Consider the following 15947-nt stretch of genomic DNA (forward strand, 5'->3'; position numbering starts at 1 on the left):
GGTCTCTGGCACTGTAAGGCAGCACCACTACCGCTGTGCCACCATGTCGCTCCTATATTACATCCCTTCTTAAATATCACTCGGGCTGTGTGGAGCGTTTTCGTCTAAATTGTAAAGATATTTTTTGATAATTACTTATTTTAGTTCAAGTGTTTTTGTTTCTGAAAGTCAGCGAGGAATTAAACGGGATTGGTGGCTTTGGTGGGTGTCAAAGATGGCTGTGTGCGATTTTGGTGTCATTGAAGGGTTTCCAGGTAACGGGTAGATGAAGCTATCCCATTGCGATTGGAGGCCCGCCGACCACATGACCTGTCGGCATGGCGACTGCAGATCGGGTGCATCGGGCCGGAGATGGTTCGGTCGGGCGATGAGTGTCACCCAGCCCAATACGGTCCAAGCCTGAATGTGTGGGGTAGCAGGGCGAAGGCCGCCAGTAGAATCAACAAGCTCCTCAGGAAGGCTGGCTTCGTCCTGGGAGTAGAGTTGGATTCATTGGAGGTGGTCTTGGAGGGGAAGATGCACCTCAAACTGCGGAGCATCTTGGACTGTACAGCGCACTCCCTCCATGACACACTGAGGAGCACCTTCAGCAACAGGCTAGCTCCACCAGGATGCATCACAGAACGCCGCAGGGGATCCTTTTTCCCTGTGGCTATTAAACTATACAACGCCTCCCCCTTTTTTCGTGGGGTAGACTGACTCCCCCCCCTCCTTTTCCCCTCCCCCCCCCACCCCCCTCCTTAATCACTGCACATCCCCAATCTTGGAGTTTCCACTCGTTACTTTAATTTCATGTACCCTGTTGCGTTTTATGACTGTTGGCAGACCAATTTCCCTCCTGGGATAAATAAAGTTCTTGTCGTATCATATTGGGTCACAGGGAAAATGTGCAAACTCCTCACAGACAGCACCTGGGTCACTGGCACTGAGGATGCAGCTCTTCCAGCTTTGAGATTTGATAAAAGAATATGTGGATTGAAATGGTGAACCAGAGGCAGGGACGGTGGTTAGAAGGGAACAGAAAAAGGAGGGAAGGAAAGTGGGAATAAGAATAGTCAGGTGATGAGTGGGTGGGGGAGGGGCAAGGGACAGGGTGACTGGGTCAGGGGAGTGGAAAAGAAGTGCTTGATCCAGGGGGATGAGGGGAAAGTTGGGTGGATGTGTGACGTGACTTCCTGTGCCTTTTTGCAGTGTCCCCGGCATACAGCCAACATGCGTCCGACCTCTCGCTGAACTCGCAGGCGGGTCCCGGCCTCCTCAACCTGTCCCTGTCTCCCAGCCTGAGCCCCGATGGCAAATCACACTCGCCACTGATCACACCCCTGCTGACCGACGCCACCTGTGTCAAGACGGACGATGAGGAGGAGATGAGGAGGAAGGTAGGCTTCTGGTTATCTCAGCAGCTGGAGGGAAAAGGGGAAGTACAATGGGATCTGGGGATCCTTGTTCATCAGTCAATGAATGTAAGCATGCAGGTACAACAGGCAGTGAAGAAAGCGAATGGCATGTTGGCCTTCATAACAAGAGGAGTTGAGTATAGGAGCAATGAGATCCTTCTGCAGTTCTACAGAGCCCCAATGAGACCACACCTGGAGTATTATGTGCAGTTTTGGTCCCCTACTTTGAGGAAGGACATTCTTGCTATTGAGGGAGTGCAGCGTAGGTTCACAAGGTTAATTCCCGGGATGGCAGGAGTGTCATGCTGAGAGAACGGAGCGGCTGGGTTTGTATACTCTGGAATTTGGAAGGATGAGAAGGGACCTTATTGAAACATATAAGATTATTAAGGGTTTTGACACGCTAGAGGCAGGAAACATGTTCCCGATGTTGGGGGAGTCCAGAACCAGGGTCCACAGTTTAAGAATAAGGGGTAAGGCATTTAGAACAGAGATGAGGAAACACTTTTTCACACAGAGTGGTGAGTCTGTGGCATTCTCTCCCTCAGAGGGCGGTGGAGGCAGGTTCTCTGTATACTATCAAGAGAGAGCTTGATAGAGCTCCTAAAGATAGCGGAGTCAGGGGATATGGGGAGAAGGCAGGAACGGGGTACTGATTGTGGATGATCAGCCATGATCACATTGAATGGCAGTGCTGGCTCGAAGGGCTGAATGGCCTACTCCTGCACCTATTGTCTATAGTCTATTGAGGCTGGAGCAGATGGCTGCACTTAAAAGGGGAGTGGCACAGTGGTGCAGCGGTAGAGTTGCTGCCTCACAGCGTCAGACACCTGAGTACAATCCTGACTACGGGTGCAGTCTGTGGGGTTTGTATGTTCTCTGTGTGCTCTAGTATCCTCCTACGTTCCAAAGACAGGTAGGTTTGTAGGTTAATTGGCTTCTGTAAATTACCCCTCGTGCATAGGATGCAAAACAGAGATAACATAGAATTAGTATACGGGTGATCGAAGGTCGGAATGGACTCGGTGAACCGAAGGACGTGTTTCCACGCTGCATCTCTAAAACGTTTCCACTGGAACATAAGAGGCTGAGGCTTGACCTTACAGAGGTTTACGGAGTTATGGGGGACATCGGCACAGTAGAGAGTCTCAGTATTTCCTAGGATGGGAGAGTATGAAACTAGAGGGCACAGAAACTAGAGAGAGAGGAGAAATTTGATGGGGCAGGTTTTTCCAGAAAAAAAAAAGCTTTTGGAAGGTATTTTTATAGGTATGTGGATTAGAAAAGACATGGGATACAGGCCTAATTCAGTTAAATGGGATTAGCATAAATTTGCATCACAGTCAGCAAGGATGAGTTGGGCCAAAAGGCCTGTGTTGTACAACTAAAATACTCTGGGGGAAAAAACTGAGACGATGAGGTGAGAGAAAAGGACCCAGCTCTTAAATGAGAATGAGATATTTTACCAATCAGAATAAAATTCCTGGTTAGCTAAGCTTAATGCTTTTCTTTGACCAACTGGGGCAGTGAGTTATAATGGACGTGGATCCTGTTAATTTTCAGTTGATAAGGGACTGTAGAAATTGACAGATTTCCTCATCTGAGGAAAGACATTCCTAATCTGAGGAAAGACATTCTTTCCCTAATCTGAGGAAAGACATTCTTGCCATAGAGGGAGTACAGAGAAGGTTCACCAGACTGATTCCTGGGATGTCAGGACTTTCATATGAAGAAAGACTGATTAGACTTGGCTTGTACCCGCTAGAATTTAGAAGATTGAGGGGGGGTCTGATAGAAACTTACAAAATTCTTAAGGGGTTGGACAGGCTAGATGCAGGAAGATTGTTCCCGATGTTGGGGAAGTCCAGAACAAGGGGTCACAGTTTAAGGATAAAGGGGAAATCTTTTAGGACCGAGATGAGAAAAACATTTTTCACACAGAAAGTGGTGAATCTCTGGAATTCTCTGCCACAGAAGGTAGTTGAGGCCAGTTAATTGGCTATATTGAAGAGGGAGTTAGATGTGGCCCTTGTAGCTAAGGGGATCAGGGGGTATGGAGAGAAGGCAGGTACGGGATACTGAGTTGGATGATCAGCCATGATCATATTGAATGGCGGTGCAGGCTCGAAGGGCCAAATGGCCTACTCCTGCACCTAATTTCTATGTTTCTATGACAGCTTTAATGATGGTAACTTCAGCCACAAATTACTGGGTCCCATTCTCTTCGCTGGGTCAGGGTTTGTGTGGGTTTCAGTGCCAGGACAGAAAGTTGATATTCCAAGGCAGTGAGGACAAAGTGCAGCTTTATTGGAGGTGTCAGGTGGGGCGAAAGATTGCACAGCTGTCATTTTGACCCAAAGTTGCGAGCTCTCCAAAGAAGGTCTCCGACATCGATCCATTGATCCACTTGAAACGGGCTTCCATTTTTTTGGCCAAGCTTCAGTTCCAGGGGAGGTGGGTGCCCATCAATTGTGCTGACATTGAGGTGGCAGTTCCCCATCCCCAGTGCTGGGCTGGTTTACATGTGCTCGTGAAACCTTATGTGAAATTGTACGAATAAAACCACGGGACAAAGTCCAAACTAATGGAAGTTTTTGCTCTGTATTTTCCAGCGGTTCCCAGCAGACAAAGCTTATTTTATTGCCAAAGAAGTGTCCACCACGGAACGAACCTACCTAAAGGATCTTGAGGTCATTACAACGGTATGTGTTAACCAGTGTTGGGTATGTCATTGTATATTCAGTTCCTGACACTCACTGTTAACACTGTGTGTGCTGGGTTCTCTCCAGCTGGGAGTTACGCAGACGTCATTTGTGCTCGCTTCGGCAGCACATATACCAAAATTGGAACGATACAGAGAAGATTAGCATGGCCCCTGCGCAAGGATGACACGCAAAATTCGTGAAGCGTTCCATATTTTTAGCTATATTTAAGAGGGAGTTAGATGTGGCCCTTGTGGCTAGGGGGATCAGGGGGTATGGAGAGAAGGCAGGTACGGGATACTGAGTTGGATGATCAGCCATGATCATATTGAATGGCGGTGCAGGCTCGAAGGGCCGAATGGCCTACTCCTGCACCTAATTTCTATGTTTCTATGTTTCTATGTCATTGTGGCTGTGCACTTGTATTTTCACACTAAAGGGCCTGTCCCACGAGCATGCGACTGCATGCAGCAAGCGCGACCTAACATGGTCGCTTGAGCCGTACGGCCTCGCCGGGCCGGTCCCACTTTGATCGCCGGAGCCGTATGGAGTTGTGCGGAGCTGGTCCCGACAATGCGTGGGGCTCCGGAAAACTGACAGTGTTCAAAAATTCCGCTTGACAATGGCCTGCCGGCCCGCAGCCGCATTAAGGCCGTATGCACCATCTCGACAGGCATACACAGCGTCTTGACGGCGTACGTCACGTGTGAACTTCCTGCGGACTTCGCTCGAAATTCACGTCACTCAATCAACCTCCGCGCGGCTCCCGCTTCTGGTTTGGTCGCGCTCGCCGCATGCAGTTGCATGCTGGTGGGACCGGCCCTGTATGGGGATCACTCGACCTCAGCGCGGCCCCCGCTTCGGTCGCGCTTGCCGCATGCAGTCGCTTGCTCATGGGACAGGCCCTTTACACTTGCCCTTGCGCCTGCCCTTCTGTTTTCCCTTGTGGGTGACTGTCTGTGCGAGTTTGTCTGTTTTCCTTTCTTTGTGTCAATGTGTGCCTTTCCCTATATTTCTCTGGGTTTCTGCATCTCCGTCCCTTTTCTTGTATGTATTTCTTGCCATTGTGTGTACTGCACGTGTATTTGCATGGTGTCTGGTCCCCAGAATTAGTTACGGTGAAGTGGAATAAATGTATAAAGTTAGGGGAGGCCAAGGCTACAGAAAAGTCAAACTGTGCTTGCCTAACTGTGTTTTCTGCATGTTGGTCAACATCGGTCAATTCAAGAGGAAAATATGCAGTAAATGTCAGGACCATTACCAGCATTCATGTACAGACGGATCTTGGAGTGCAAGTCCATAGCTCCCTGAAAGTGGTAATGCACGTAGATAAGGTAGTAAAGAAAGCATTGAACATGCTCGCCTTTATTAAATTGACAAGCCATGATGCAGCTTTATAGAACATTGGTTAGGCTGCAATTGAAGTATTGTGCGCAATTCTGGTCACTGCATTTACCAGAAAGATGTGGAGGCTTTGGAGAGGCTGCAGAAGAGGTCCACCAGGATATAACTTGGATTGGAAAGTATTTGCTATGGCGAGCTCGGACAAATTTGAATTATTTTCTCTGAAGTGAGAGGCTGAGTGGAAACCTGATAGAAATACATACAATTATGAGAGGCATAGACAGTGTAGATAGTCAGAAACTTTTTCCCATGGTGGAAATGTGAGAGTCTAGAGGGGTATAGCTTTAAGGTCAGATGGGGAAAATTTAATGGAGATTCATGGAGGTATGTTTTTTTACACGGGACAGGATCAAAGGTTTGGTTTAGTCCAGGGGTCGGCAACGTCGCCTGCGTGCCCTGGGACTGGCTGCAGTTCCCAGATCCCTCGCATCCCCGGGACTAGCTGCAATTCCCAGGTCGCCTGCCCCGTGACTGGCTGTAGCGCCCAAGTCGCCTTCCCCGGGGCTAGTAGAGAGAGAGAGAGAGAGAGAGAGCGAGCCCGGGACGGAGCAGCCAGCCCTCCGCCCAGTAGCTACCCACCAACCACCACCTCCATTGGTTGCACCTGTGCCAAATGACACCGTGGCTGGCTGGCGGGCTGGTCAGCAGAAGGCGCTGAGGTGGCGGCCGGTTTCGCAGTCCGGTCCCGGCGGATGCTCGCAGCCACCCGAGCTACTTCCCTCCCCAGCCCTAATGCAGTGGCTCCGCGCACTGAGCGCCGCGGCAACAGTAAGTGAGTGAGTTGCTGGCATGATCCCCGACCCCCTCCTTCTCAACGCTCCTGCCAGCAATGAGGGATAGACCTGGCTACCCCTCAGTACAGCAACATCATTCTTGATGTTGCTGCACTGAGGGATAGCCAAGTCTATCTTTCTCAGCTAACAACCTAACCTTCGGCCTCCAAGACGCAGGTATATATTCCTGCCTTATTTTTGGGTAAAAAATGACGTCTTTATTGCCGGGAAATATGGTAGGTAGATCCCATCCAAAACTGCAACAAATTGCAGAGAATTGAGGATGCAGCCCAGACCATCACACAAACCAACCTCCTTTCCGTTGACTCCGTTTAAGACCACCAGTATAATCATGGACGAGTCTCACCCTGGCCACTCCCTCTTCTCCCCTCTCCCATCAAGCAAGAGGTGTAAAATTGCACACCTCCACATTCAGGTACAGTTTCTTTCCAGCTGTTATCAGACAACTGAACCATCCTACCAACAACTTAGAGAGCGGTCCTGAGCTACTATCTACCTGACTGTCGGTCTATCTTTAATTGGACTTTACTGGACTTTATCTTTCACTAAAAATTATTCCCTTTATCACTTTGGACGGCTCGATTGTAATCATGTATAGTCTTTCCGCTGACTGGTTAGCACCCAACAAAAAAACTTTTCACTGTACATCGGTACACGTGACAATAAATTAACTATAAGCTAAAAGGCTTGTCCCACGAGCATGCGACGTGGCCGCTTGAGCCGTACGGCCTCGCGGGGCCGGTCTCACTTCGATCGCCGGAGCCGTATGGAGTTGTGCGGAGCTGGTCCCGACATCGCACGGGGCTCCGAAAAACTGACACTGTTCAAAAATTCCACGCGGCAACGGCCTGCCGGCCTGCAGCCGCCTCTACGCCGTACGCACCACCTCGACGGGCGTACGCAGCGTTTCGACGCCGTACGCAGCGTCTTGACGGCATACGCCTAGCGTGAACTTCCCGCGGATTTCGCTCGAACTTCATGTCAACTCGTACGGGATCACTCGACCTCCGCACGGCCCCCGCTTCCGGTTTGGTCGCACTCGCCGCATGCGGTCGCATGCTGTTGGGACCGGCCCTGTACGGGGATCACTCGACCTCCGCGCGGCCCCCGCTTCCGGTTTGGTCGCGCTCGCCGCATGCAGTCGCATGCTCGTGGGACAGGCCCTTAAGTGACTGGAACTCATTGTCAAGGGAAATGGTAGAAGCAGATGAGATAGAACACTGAAAAGTCATTATTAGACACATGAAGAGGCAGGGTAATGAGAGAAACGTGGGAGCAGATGGAATGAGTTTAGATCAGCATCATAGTTGTTCCTGTTCTGTACTGTCCTATGTTCTATCATTTGTTGTAACCACTGGCCAGCAATTCATTCCATAACAAGAATATCCTTGCTAGTTCGAGAGCTGAGTTCTGCGAAATGTGATTTGAGTGACTGAGTAGATCAACATGTTTTGCACAATCATGGCAGCTAATGTTTGATGCTTTATTGTCACGTGTACTTGGTACAGTGAAAGTCTTCGTTTTGCATACAATGCCCAAGTATGCAAATGGTGGCCATGTATAGGGCGTCAACAAAGTTACAAAAGTATGCAATATAATCCCGATGGTCCCTCGCGTTTATGGGACAGGAGGTAGTAAGAGTGGTTGACTGGTGAAGCTGTAGGGAGCCATAGGATGAAACATGCAGAGATTTAGCCCGAGTTGGAACCTTTTCTCCATGATGGATTCACTGGGTCCCTGGGACAAAGAGTCATACAACGCAGAAACAGGCCCTTCAGCCCTTTGAGTCCATGCCAACCATCAAACGCACATTTACATTGAGATCCCATTTTATTCTCCTCACAATACCATCAATTTCCACCAGATCCCACTACTCAGTCCACACACTAGCAGCAGTTTACAGAAGCCAATTAACCCATCAACCTGCACACTGTCGGGATGCAGGAGGAAGACAGAGCACCCAGAGGAAAGCCACGCAGTCACAAGGAGATTGTGTGCGTGCACACACACACACGCACGCTCGCACACAGCACTGGCGGTCAAGAGTTGACCTGGATGTCTGGCGTGGTGCATTCACAACACATGCGAGACCTGCACTGCGACTGACAGCATGATCGGAGTGCTGCTGGTTCCAATGTAAGTGCTGTTACAGCAAAGTATAGAAATGCCCCACACCCGACTTGTCCTGGCATTGGGCTGGCTGTGACCAGACCTGGCGCAATAATCCATGGGTCATTATCCAACAAAAAGAACTGACACCAAACCCTCAAAAAACCATTAGGGCAGCTGACCGAAGACTGAGCAAAGAAGCGTCTTATAGTAGGAGAAAGAAGCAGTGAGGGTTAAGGTGGAAATTTCAGAGCTTACCGTCAGACCAGCAGTGAGGAACAACTAAATATGAGGATAATATGAGGAAATATGTGGATAAATGTGAGGTTATCCACTTTGGTGGCAAAAACAGGAAAGTAGACTATTATCTGAATGGTGGCCGATTAGGAAAAGGGGAGATGCAACGAGAACTGGGTGTCATGGTACACCAGTCATTGAAAGTAGGCATGCAGGTGCAGCAGGCAGTGAAGAAAGTGAATGGTATGTTAGCATTCATAGCAAAAGGATTTGAGTATAAGAGCAGGAAGGTTCTACTGCAGTTGTACAGGGTCTTGGTGAGACCACACCTGGAGTATTGCGTACAGTTTTGGTCTCCTAATCTGAGGAAAGACATTCTTGCCATAGAGGGAGTGCAGAGAAGGTTCACCAGACTGATTCCTGGGATGTCAGGACTTTCATATGAAGAAAGACTGGATAGACTCGGCTTGTACTCGCTAGAATTTAGAAGATTGAGGGGGGATGTTATAGAAACTTGCAAAATTCTTAAGGGGTTGGACAGGCTAGATGCAGGAAGATTGTTCCCGATGTTGGGGAAGTCCAGAACTAGGGGTCACAGTTTAAGGATAAGAGGGAAGTCTTTTAGGACCGAGATGAGAAAATCATTTTTTACACAGAGAGTGGTGAATCTGTGGAATTCTCTGCCACAGAAGGTAGTTGAGGCCAGTTCATTGGCTATATTTAAGAGGGAATTAGATGTGGCCCTTGTGGCTAAAGGGATCAGGGGGTATGGAGAGAAGGCAGGGATGGGATACTGAGTTGGATGATCAGCCATGATCATATCGACTGGCGGTGCAGGCTCGAAGGGCCAAATGCCCTACACCTGCACCTATTTTCTATGTTTCTATGTTTCTAAATCTACAGAGATCTGAAGTGTAGTGATGCAGAGACCTCAAAGACTCCTAGCAAGGGAGAGGGTTATAGAGGTAAAGAGATTTGAAAACAAAGATGACAATTTTAAAAACATGGTGTTACTTCACTGGGAATCAGTCTTGGTCACCAAGTGCATGGGTATTGGTTTAGTCCTCATTTTGTACTCATTGTACAAGTTAGAGAGAAATCTTTAATACTAGAGCAAAATGTTGTTCATTTTTACCCAACACATTTAGTTTGCCTTTTGTTCCTTCTGTTGAACTTGAAGACATGCACAAATTGGTCCGATTCCAAATTAGTACAAGACAGGAAATTAAATAAAATAGTCAGGTTTGATTTGATTCCTCGTTTCATTGCAGATGTTCTTTGCAGAAACTACACAATAAATCTCATCTTGTTACATGGTGACAGGAGCCCACATCACAGCGGCTTTTATGCCCCCAATTCAGTGTCTAATTTAGAATCTTTCCATTATCTGTTTAATTTGGTCCAGATATATCGGGATCCTGCAAGATAGAAATAAATAGCAGAGTTTAATTAGTTCCACTCTAGTGCATAAAGTGCAGCTTTCTACATGCATACAGCAAGAGACTGCAGTGCCAATCTTGCATGGTTCCCAACACTGGTTGTGCCAGTGGGCAGCGCTCTCCCCTCTGAGTCAGAGGGTCCAGGGTTCAAGTCTCATTCCGGATACTACGCTTTCGGTTGTCGTGAGAGGGGTGCTATAGAAATGCTCCGTTGTTTTTTCTTTTTCAATAAATTCATAGATTTCGTATTTTGCAAATTTCCAAATAATAACGGAGCAGGGATAAACTTCTTTCACCCATGGGAAGTCTCTTCACTTCGTTACATCAGGGCAGAGATTGTCCCTGACCCTGTGTGAAGGCAGGAACAGAGCGAACAGGGGAGATTCCAGTGAGGAGCATTGATGGGAAGTTGCTGGCTCCTGTATCCATGGTAACATTTGTGGTGTGGAGAGAAATGTTTTGAACTAAACAATGAATCATGAACGGCCTTGGTTACACGAAGGACTTCGAGCTTTTTGCACTAATATTGGGGTTTTTAATTTATAGTATTTTTTGTGTTCATTATGTTATCTATGAATACTATGTTTACAGATGTAACAATGTCATTGTTCCATTGTCAGTACATATGACAATTAAACGCTTATTGACTCTTGAAATGTTTTGAACACGAAAGGTAGAAAATATTCAAATAGCTTGCAATGTGAGAACTATACAACCTGGATTTGATCCTGACTCCGGGTGCTGTCTGTACAGAGTTTGTACGTTCTCCCTGAGACCACATGGGTTTTCTCCGGGTACTCCAGTTTCCTCCCACACTCCAAAGACGTACGGTTTGTAGGTTAATTGGCTTCTGTAAATTGTAAATTGTCCCTAGTGTATAAGATGGTGGGAGAACGTACAAATGGTGCTAGTGTATAGGCTTGTCAGCCTGGACTCGTTGGGACGAAGGGCCTGTTTCCATGCTGTAGCTCTGAACTAATCTAAACATTAACTTTTTTTTTTCATGTCAATATGTCCCAAGATTCCTCTGAGTGTGGAAGTCTAGATGTATTTAAGCTGAGGTTTTTCGAGAAAATTAAAGGTTTAGTGAGTATGATAGAGAAACTCTGGTGGGAACTCAGGCAGCATAGTGACACAACGGCAGAGTTGCTGCCTTACAGCTCCAGAGACCCGGAGATCTGGGTTTGATCCTGACTGTGTGTGCTGTCTGTATGGAGTTTGTACGTTCTCACCGCGACCTGTGTGGGTTTTCTCCGAGATCTCTGTTTTTTTCCCCCCCACACTCTAAAGAAGTACAGGTTTGTAGGCTAATTGGCTTAGTAAAATGGTTAATTGTCCTCAGTGTGTAGGAGAATGTTAGTGTGCGGGGATCACTCATCGGCATGGACTCGGTGGGCCGAAGGGCCTGTTTCCGTGTTGTATCTCTAAACTAAACTAAACAGAACAAACTGGTGCTTTAGAATCAGGATATCTGACATCAGGAATCAAGAAATCTGAAGTTTGGATATCATCATACACTGGAAATCTCCCCACCCAAAAACGTATGCAAGGTCTGAATGTCATGACTTGATTTGAATAGCGTTTGATAATTTGAGAGATTGAGGGTAATGGAACCAAAGCAGGGTGATGGAGCCAAGATAGTAATTAGAAGCAGTAATATGAATGAGAAAACATAGAAACATAGGAACATAGAAAATAGGTGCAAGAGTAGGTAATTCGGCCCTTCGAGCCTGCACCGCCATTCAATATGATCATGGCTGATCATCCAACTCAGTATCCTGTACCTGCCTTCTCTCCATACCCCCTGATCCCTTTAGCCACAAGGGCCACATCTAACTCCCTCTTAAATATAGCCAGTGAACTGGCCTCAACTACCTTCTGTGGCAGAGAATTCCAGAGATTCACCACTCTCTGTGTGAAAAATGTTTTTCTCACCTCGGTCCTAAAAGACTCCCCCCTTATCCTTAAACTGTGACCCCTTGTTCTGGACTTCCCCAACATCGGGAACAATCTTCCTGCATCTAGCCTGTCCAACCCCTTAAGAATTTTGTAAGTTCCTATAAGATCCCCCCTCAATCTTCTAATTTCTAGCGAGTACAAGCCGAGTCTATCCAGTCTTTCTTCATATGAAAGTCCTGACATCCCAGGAATCAGTCTGGTGAACCTTTTCTGTACTCCCTATATGGCAAGAATGTCTTTCCTCAGATTGGGAGACTAAAACTGTGCCAAAACTGACCAAAACACAAGGCAGTTGGTTAGTGAGTTTTTCGGTGACAATAAAATAGGTAGCATTGTAGATGGTGAAGAAAGTTATTAACAATTTCAGCGGATCTTGATTATCTAGGTCAGTGGGGCGAGGCATGGCAAATGGAGTATAATTGAGATTAGAGTGCAGAGTTGCATTTTCTCAAGACAAACCAGGGCAGGATCTCCACAGTGAATGGTAGGGCTCTGGAGAGTAATGTGCACAATGCAGTCACCCAGGAAAGGCATCTGATTCCCTGTTTCACTCCATCTGATACGTGAGCTGAGCTGAATGTTCTGGAAGGAATACTTGCAGCCTTAACTCCGACTCCCACCACTCGAGGTCACGCCTTCCCTCTCCCTCCTTGTTTTCAGGTGAAGTAATGGATTTTAATGCAATGTATTCAACTTCAGAAATGAAAGGAAAAAGAGAGAATCAAAGTACTTTGGATTTAACTGCAAGTCTGATGTGTGACAGTGAAATTCTCCTCTGTGTATTTTCTACACTCAATGTCAAGTGTCAAGAGCGTTTTATTATCATTTGTCCCGAAATGGAACAATAACATTCTTCACACCCAAGGTGACCATCACCCTACTTTTGTGTAGTGCGTAGAGCGTTGGTATGCAAACGCCCAGTGTATGCCAGTTACACTTAAAGAGTGTTTTATTGCCATATGTACAATGAACAATGAAACGGAACAATGACATTCTTACTTCCAGCAGTACAACAGATATTTAAGCATAGTACTCTGTAAACACCATATACTCCACAGTCTAATATTGACTTCTTTATCTCTCTCCTAGTCTTTCCAGAGCGCTCTGGCCAGAGACGACGCCATGCCTGAACAGTTGAAGAACTTAATGTTCTCGAACTTTGACCCCCTCTACAAGTTTCACACTGGCTTTCTGAGGGAAGTTGAACAAAGGCTTGCTCTGTGGTAAGGTCTAATGCTGGGCTGTGCCCTTTCACACGATCGTTGCTAACTCTCCAAGCCTCAGTCATAAAACACTTCCTATCCCCTCTCCGTTAACCCCGCCTGCTGGAAACCACAGGTTACTCAGAGCATTTGCTTCTAAGATTTGCTACCCGTGTGAAATTCAGACACTCCTCACACTAAAATCAATGAGAACAGAAGCCTGAAATTGAACAATGTGAATAAATGCAAATTGTGGGATTAAACAGTGTGAGTAAATGTGACATAAAGTAATACATGTGCTGGAAATTGAAATAAGAACAAGAAATGCTGCAGTTACTCATCAGGTCGGGCAGCTTCTGTGGAGAGAGAATTAATGTTTCTCGTCAATGATCTTTCTTCAGAAACCACTGTGAAATGTTCAGATGAAGGGACCTCAGGGGCAATGTGTTCAATCAGAAGGTGGTCCATATCTGCAACGGATACAATTAGGGTACACAAAAATGCTGGAGATACTCAGCGGGCGCAGCAGCATCTATGGAGCGAAGGAAATAGGCAACGTTTCGGGCTGAAACCCTTCTTCAGACTAATGGGGGGTGGCGGGGAGAAGAAAGGAAAAAGGAGGAGGAGGAGCCCGAGGGCTGAAGGATGGGAAGAGACAGCCCGAGGGCTGGGGAAGGGGAGGAGACAGCAAGGGCTAACAAAATTGGGAGAATACAATTAGGACTTTCCAAAGGCATGTGGACAGATATGTGGATAAGAAGGGTTGCAAAGGGGTATGTGCCAAATGCAGGCATACAGGTCTAGTCCAGAATTCTAATTTCATGTTAGGGCCAAAGGCCTGTTTCCATGCTATGTATACCCATTTCTCCAGAACCCACCATCTCCTTGACCCACAGGACCATGAGGGTATTCAGCCCAGACCATTGTCCGAGTGACCAGCGGTCAATGGTGTCTGTACGGGTTTTTCAAATGAGTGCTGGTGAATGTAGCACAGTGCAGCTGGCTGGCATATTCTGGGGCTTAAAACTGTTTAAGACATAACTTACAGTAAAACAGTAAGACATAAGTTACAGGAGTCAAAAAGGCAGCCAGCATCATCCGGGACCCACACCACACTGGCCAAGCTCTCATTTCACTCCTGCCATCAGGAAGAAGCCTGAAAACTAACGTCCAAGTTCAGGAATAGATGCTTCCCAACAACCAACGGGTATTAAACACAACATCCTCCAACTAAGCTCCGAACTGCATAGACATCAGGGCCATTGTTTTTTATTGATTTGTCTTTACACTATTAAGTCAAGCATCAAGAGTATTTAATTGTCATATGTCCTGAAACGGAACAATTAAATTCTTACTTGCAGCACCACAACAGACATTTAAACGGAGTACAAATGCCCCCCAAGTCCATATAGTTCTGAGCTTATTTGAAGGTTGTAGTGTTTCATAGCCTGATAGTTGTAGGGAAGAAGATGCTCCTGAACCTGGACATTACAGTTTTCAGGCACATGTACCTTCTTCCAAATGGCAGGAGTGAAATGAGAGCGTGGCCAGGGTGGTGTGGATCTCTGATGATGCTGGCTGCCTTTTTGAGGCAGCAACTACTGTTGATCCTTTCGATGATGGGGGTGGTCAGTATCCATGATGGACTGGGCAGTGTTCACCACTTTTTACAGTCTTCTTCAATCCTGGGCGTTCGAGTTGCTTAACCAGGCAACTCGGTTGCGAGGTGCAACCAATTAATATATGGTTATAAGGTCATAGAAACATAGAAAATAGGTGCAGGAGTAGGCCATTCGGTCCTTCGAGCCTGCACCGCCATTCAATATGATCATGGCTGATCATCCAACTCAGTATCCCGTACCTGCCTTCTCTCCATACCCCCTGATCCCCTTAGCCACAAGGGCCAAATCTAACTCCCTGTTAAATATAGCCAATGAACTGGCCTCAACTACCTTCTGTGGCAGAGAATTCCAGAGATTCACCACTCTCTGTGTGATAAGTGATAGGATCAGAATTAGGCCATTCGGCCCATCAAGTCTACTCTGCAATTCAATTATGGCTGATCTATGTCTCCCTCCTAACCCTCCTAATACGCCCTCTACCGTACACATGAAGAAATTCAAGAGCGAATCTCCTCAAACTTCTAAGGAGAAATTGATGGGCTTTCTGTATGATTGCATCGATGTGCTGGTTGTTTTTATGTACTGATTTTTTGTTGTTGTATATTATGGTATTTACTGTGGAGGAAGGAACTGCAGATGGTGGTTTAAACCGAAAGTAGACGCAAAATGCCGGAGTAACTCAGTGGGACAGGCAGTATCTCTGGAGAGAAGGAATGGGTGATGTTTCGGGTCGAGACCCTTCTTCAGACTGAAAAACGGCACCCATTCCTCTTCTCCAGAGATGCTGCCTCTTCACGCTGAGTTACTCCAACATTTTGTGTCAATCTTACAGATAATGTGTTTATATTTCTGTTGTGCTGCTACAAGTAAAGGGCCTGTCCCACTGTACGAGGCAATTCAAGAGTTCTCCCGAGTTTCCCCCTGATTCAAACTCGGAGAATGTCCATAGCGGGTCCGTAGGAGTTCGTGGATGTCTCAATAGACAATAGACAATAGGTGCAGGAGTAGGCCATTTGGCCCTTCAAGCCAGCACTGCCTTTCAATGTGATCATGGCTGATCATCCCCAATCAGTACCTCGTTC

At 46.9% G+C, this 15947-nt stretch overlaps 1 protein-coding gene and 1 non-coding gene across 3 annotated transcripts in view; both read left to right on the forward strand.

Moving 5' to 3' along the window:
* The window catches only part of farp1 (FERM, ARH/RhoGEF and pleckstrin domain protein 1), a 247461-nt gene that overhangs the window by 182104 nt on the left and 49410 nt on the right, over nucleotides 1-15947 (forward strand). For both annotated transcript variants that reach the window (XM_033023060.1, XM_033023061.1), the window contains exons 14-16: nucleotides 1192-1379; nucleotides 4010-4099; nucleotides 13131-13264. In XM_033023060.1, the coding sequence (XP_032878951.1) occupies nucleotides 1192-1379; nucleotides 4010-4099; nucleotides 13131-13264 (412 nt within the window). The remainder of the gene's footprint in view (nucleotides 1-1191; nucleotides 1380-4009; nucleotides 4100-13130; nucleotides 13265-15947) is intronic.
* Nucleotides 4211-4318, forward strand: LOC116974773. The gene has a single exon (XR_004412433.1). It is a non-coding gene; the product is annotated as a U6 spliceosomal RNA (small nuclear RNA).

This window comes from Amblyraja radiata, chromosome 6, assembly GCF_010909765.2.
Source record: "Amblyraja radiata isolate CabotCenter1 chromosome 6, sAmbRad1.1.pri, whole genome shotgun sequence".
NCBI classification, from domain to species: Eukaryota; Metazoa; Chordata; class Chondrichthyes; order Rajiformes; family Rajidae; genus Amblyraja; species Amblyraja radiata.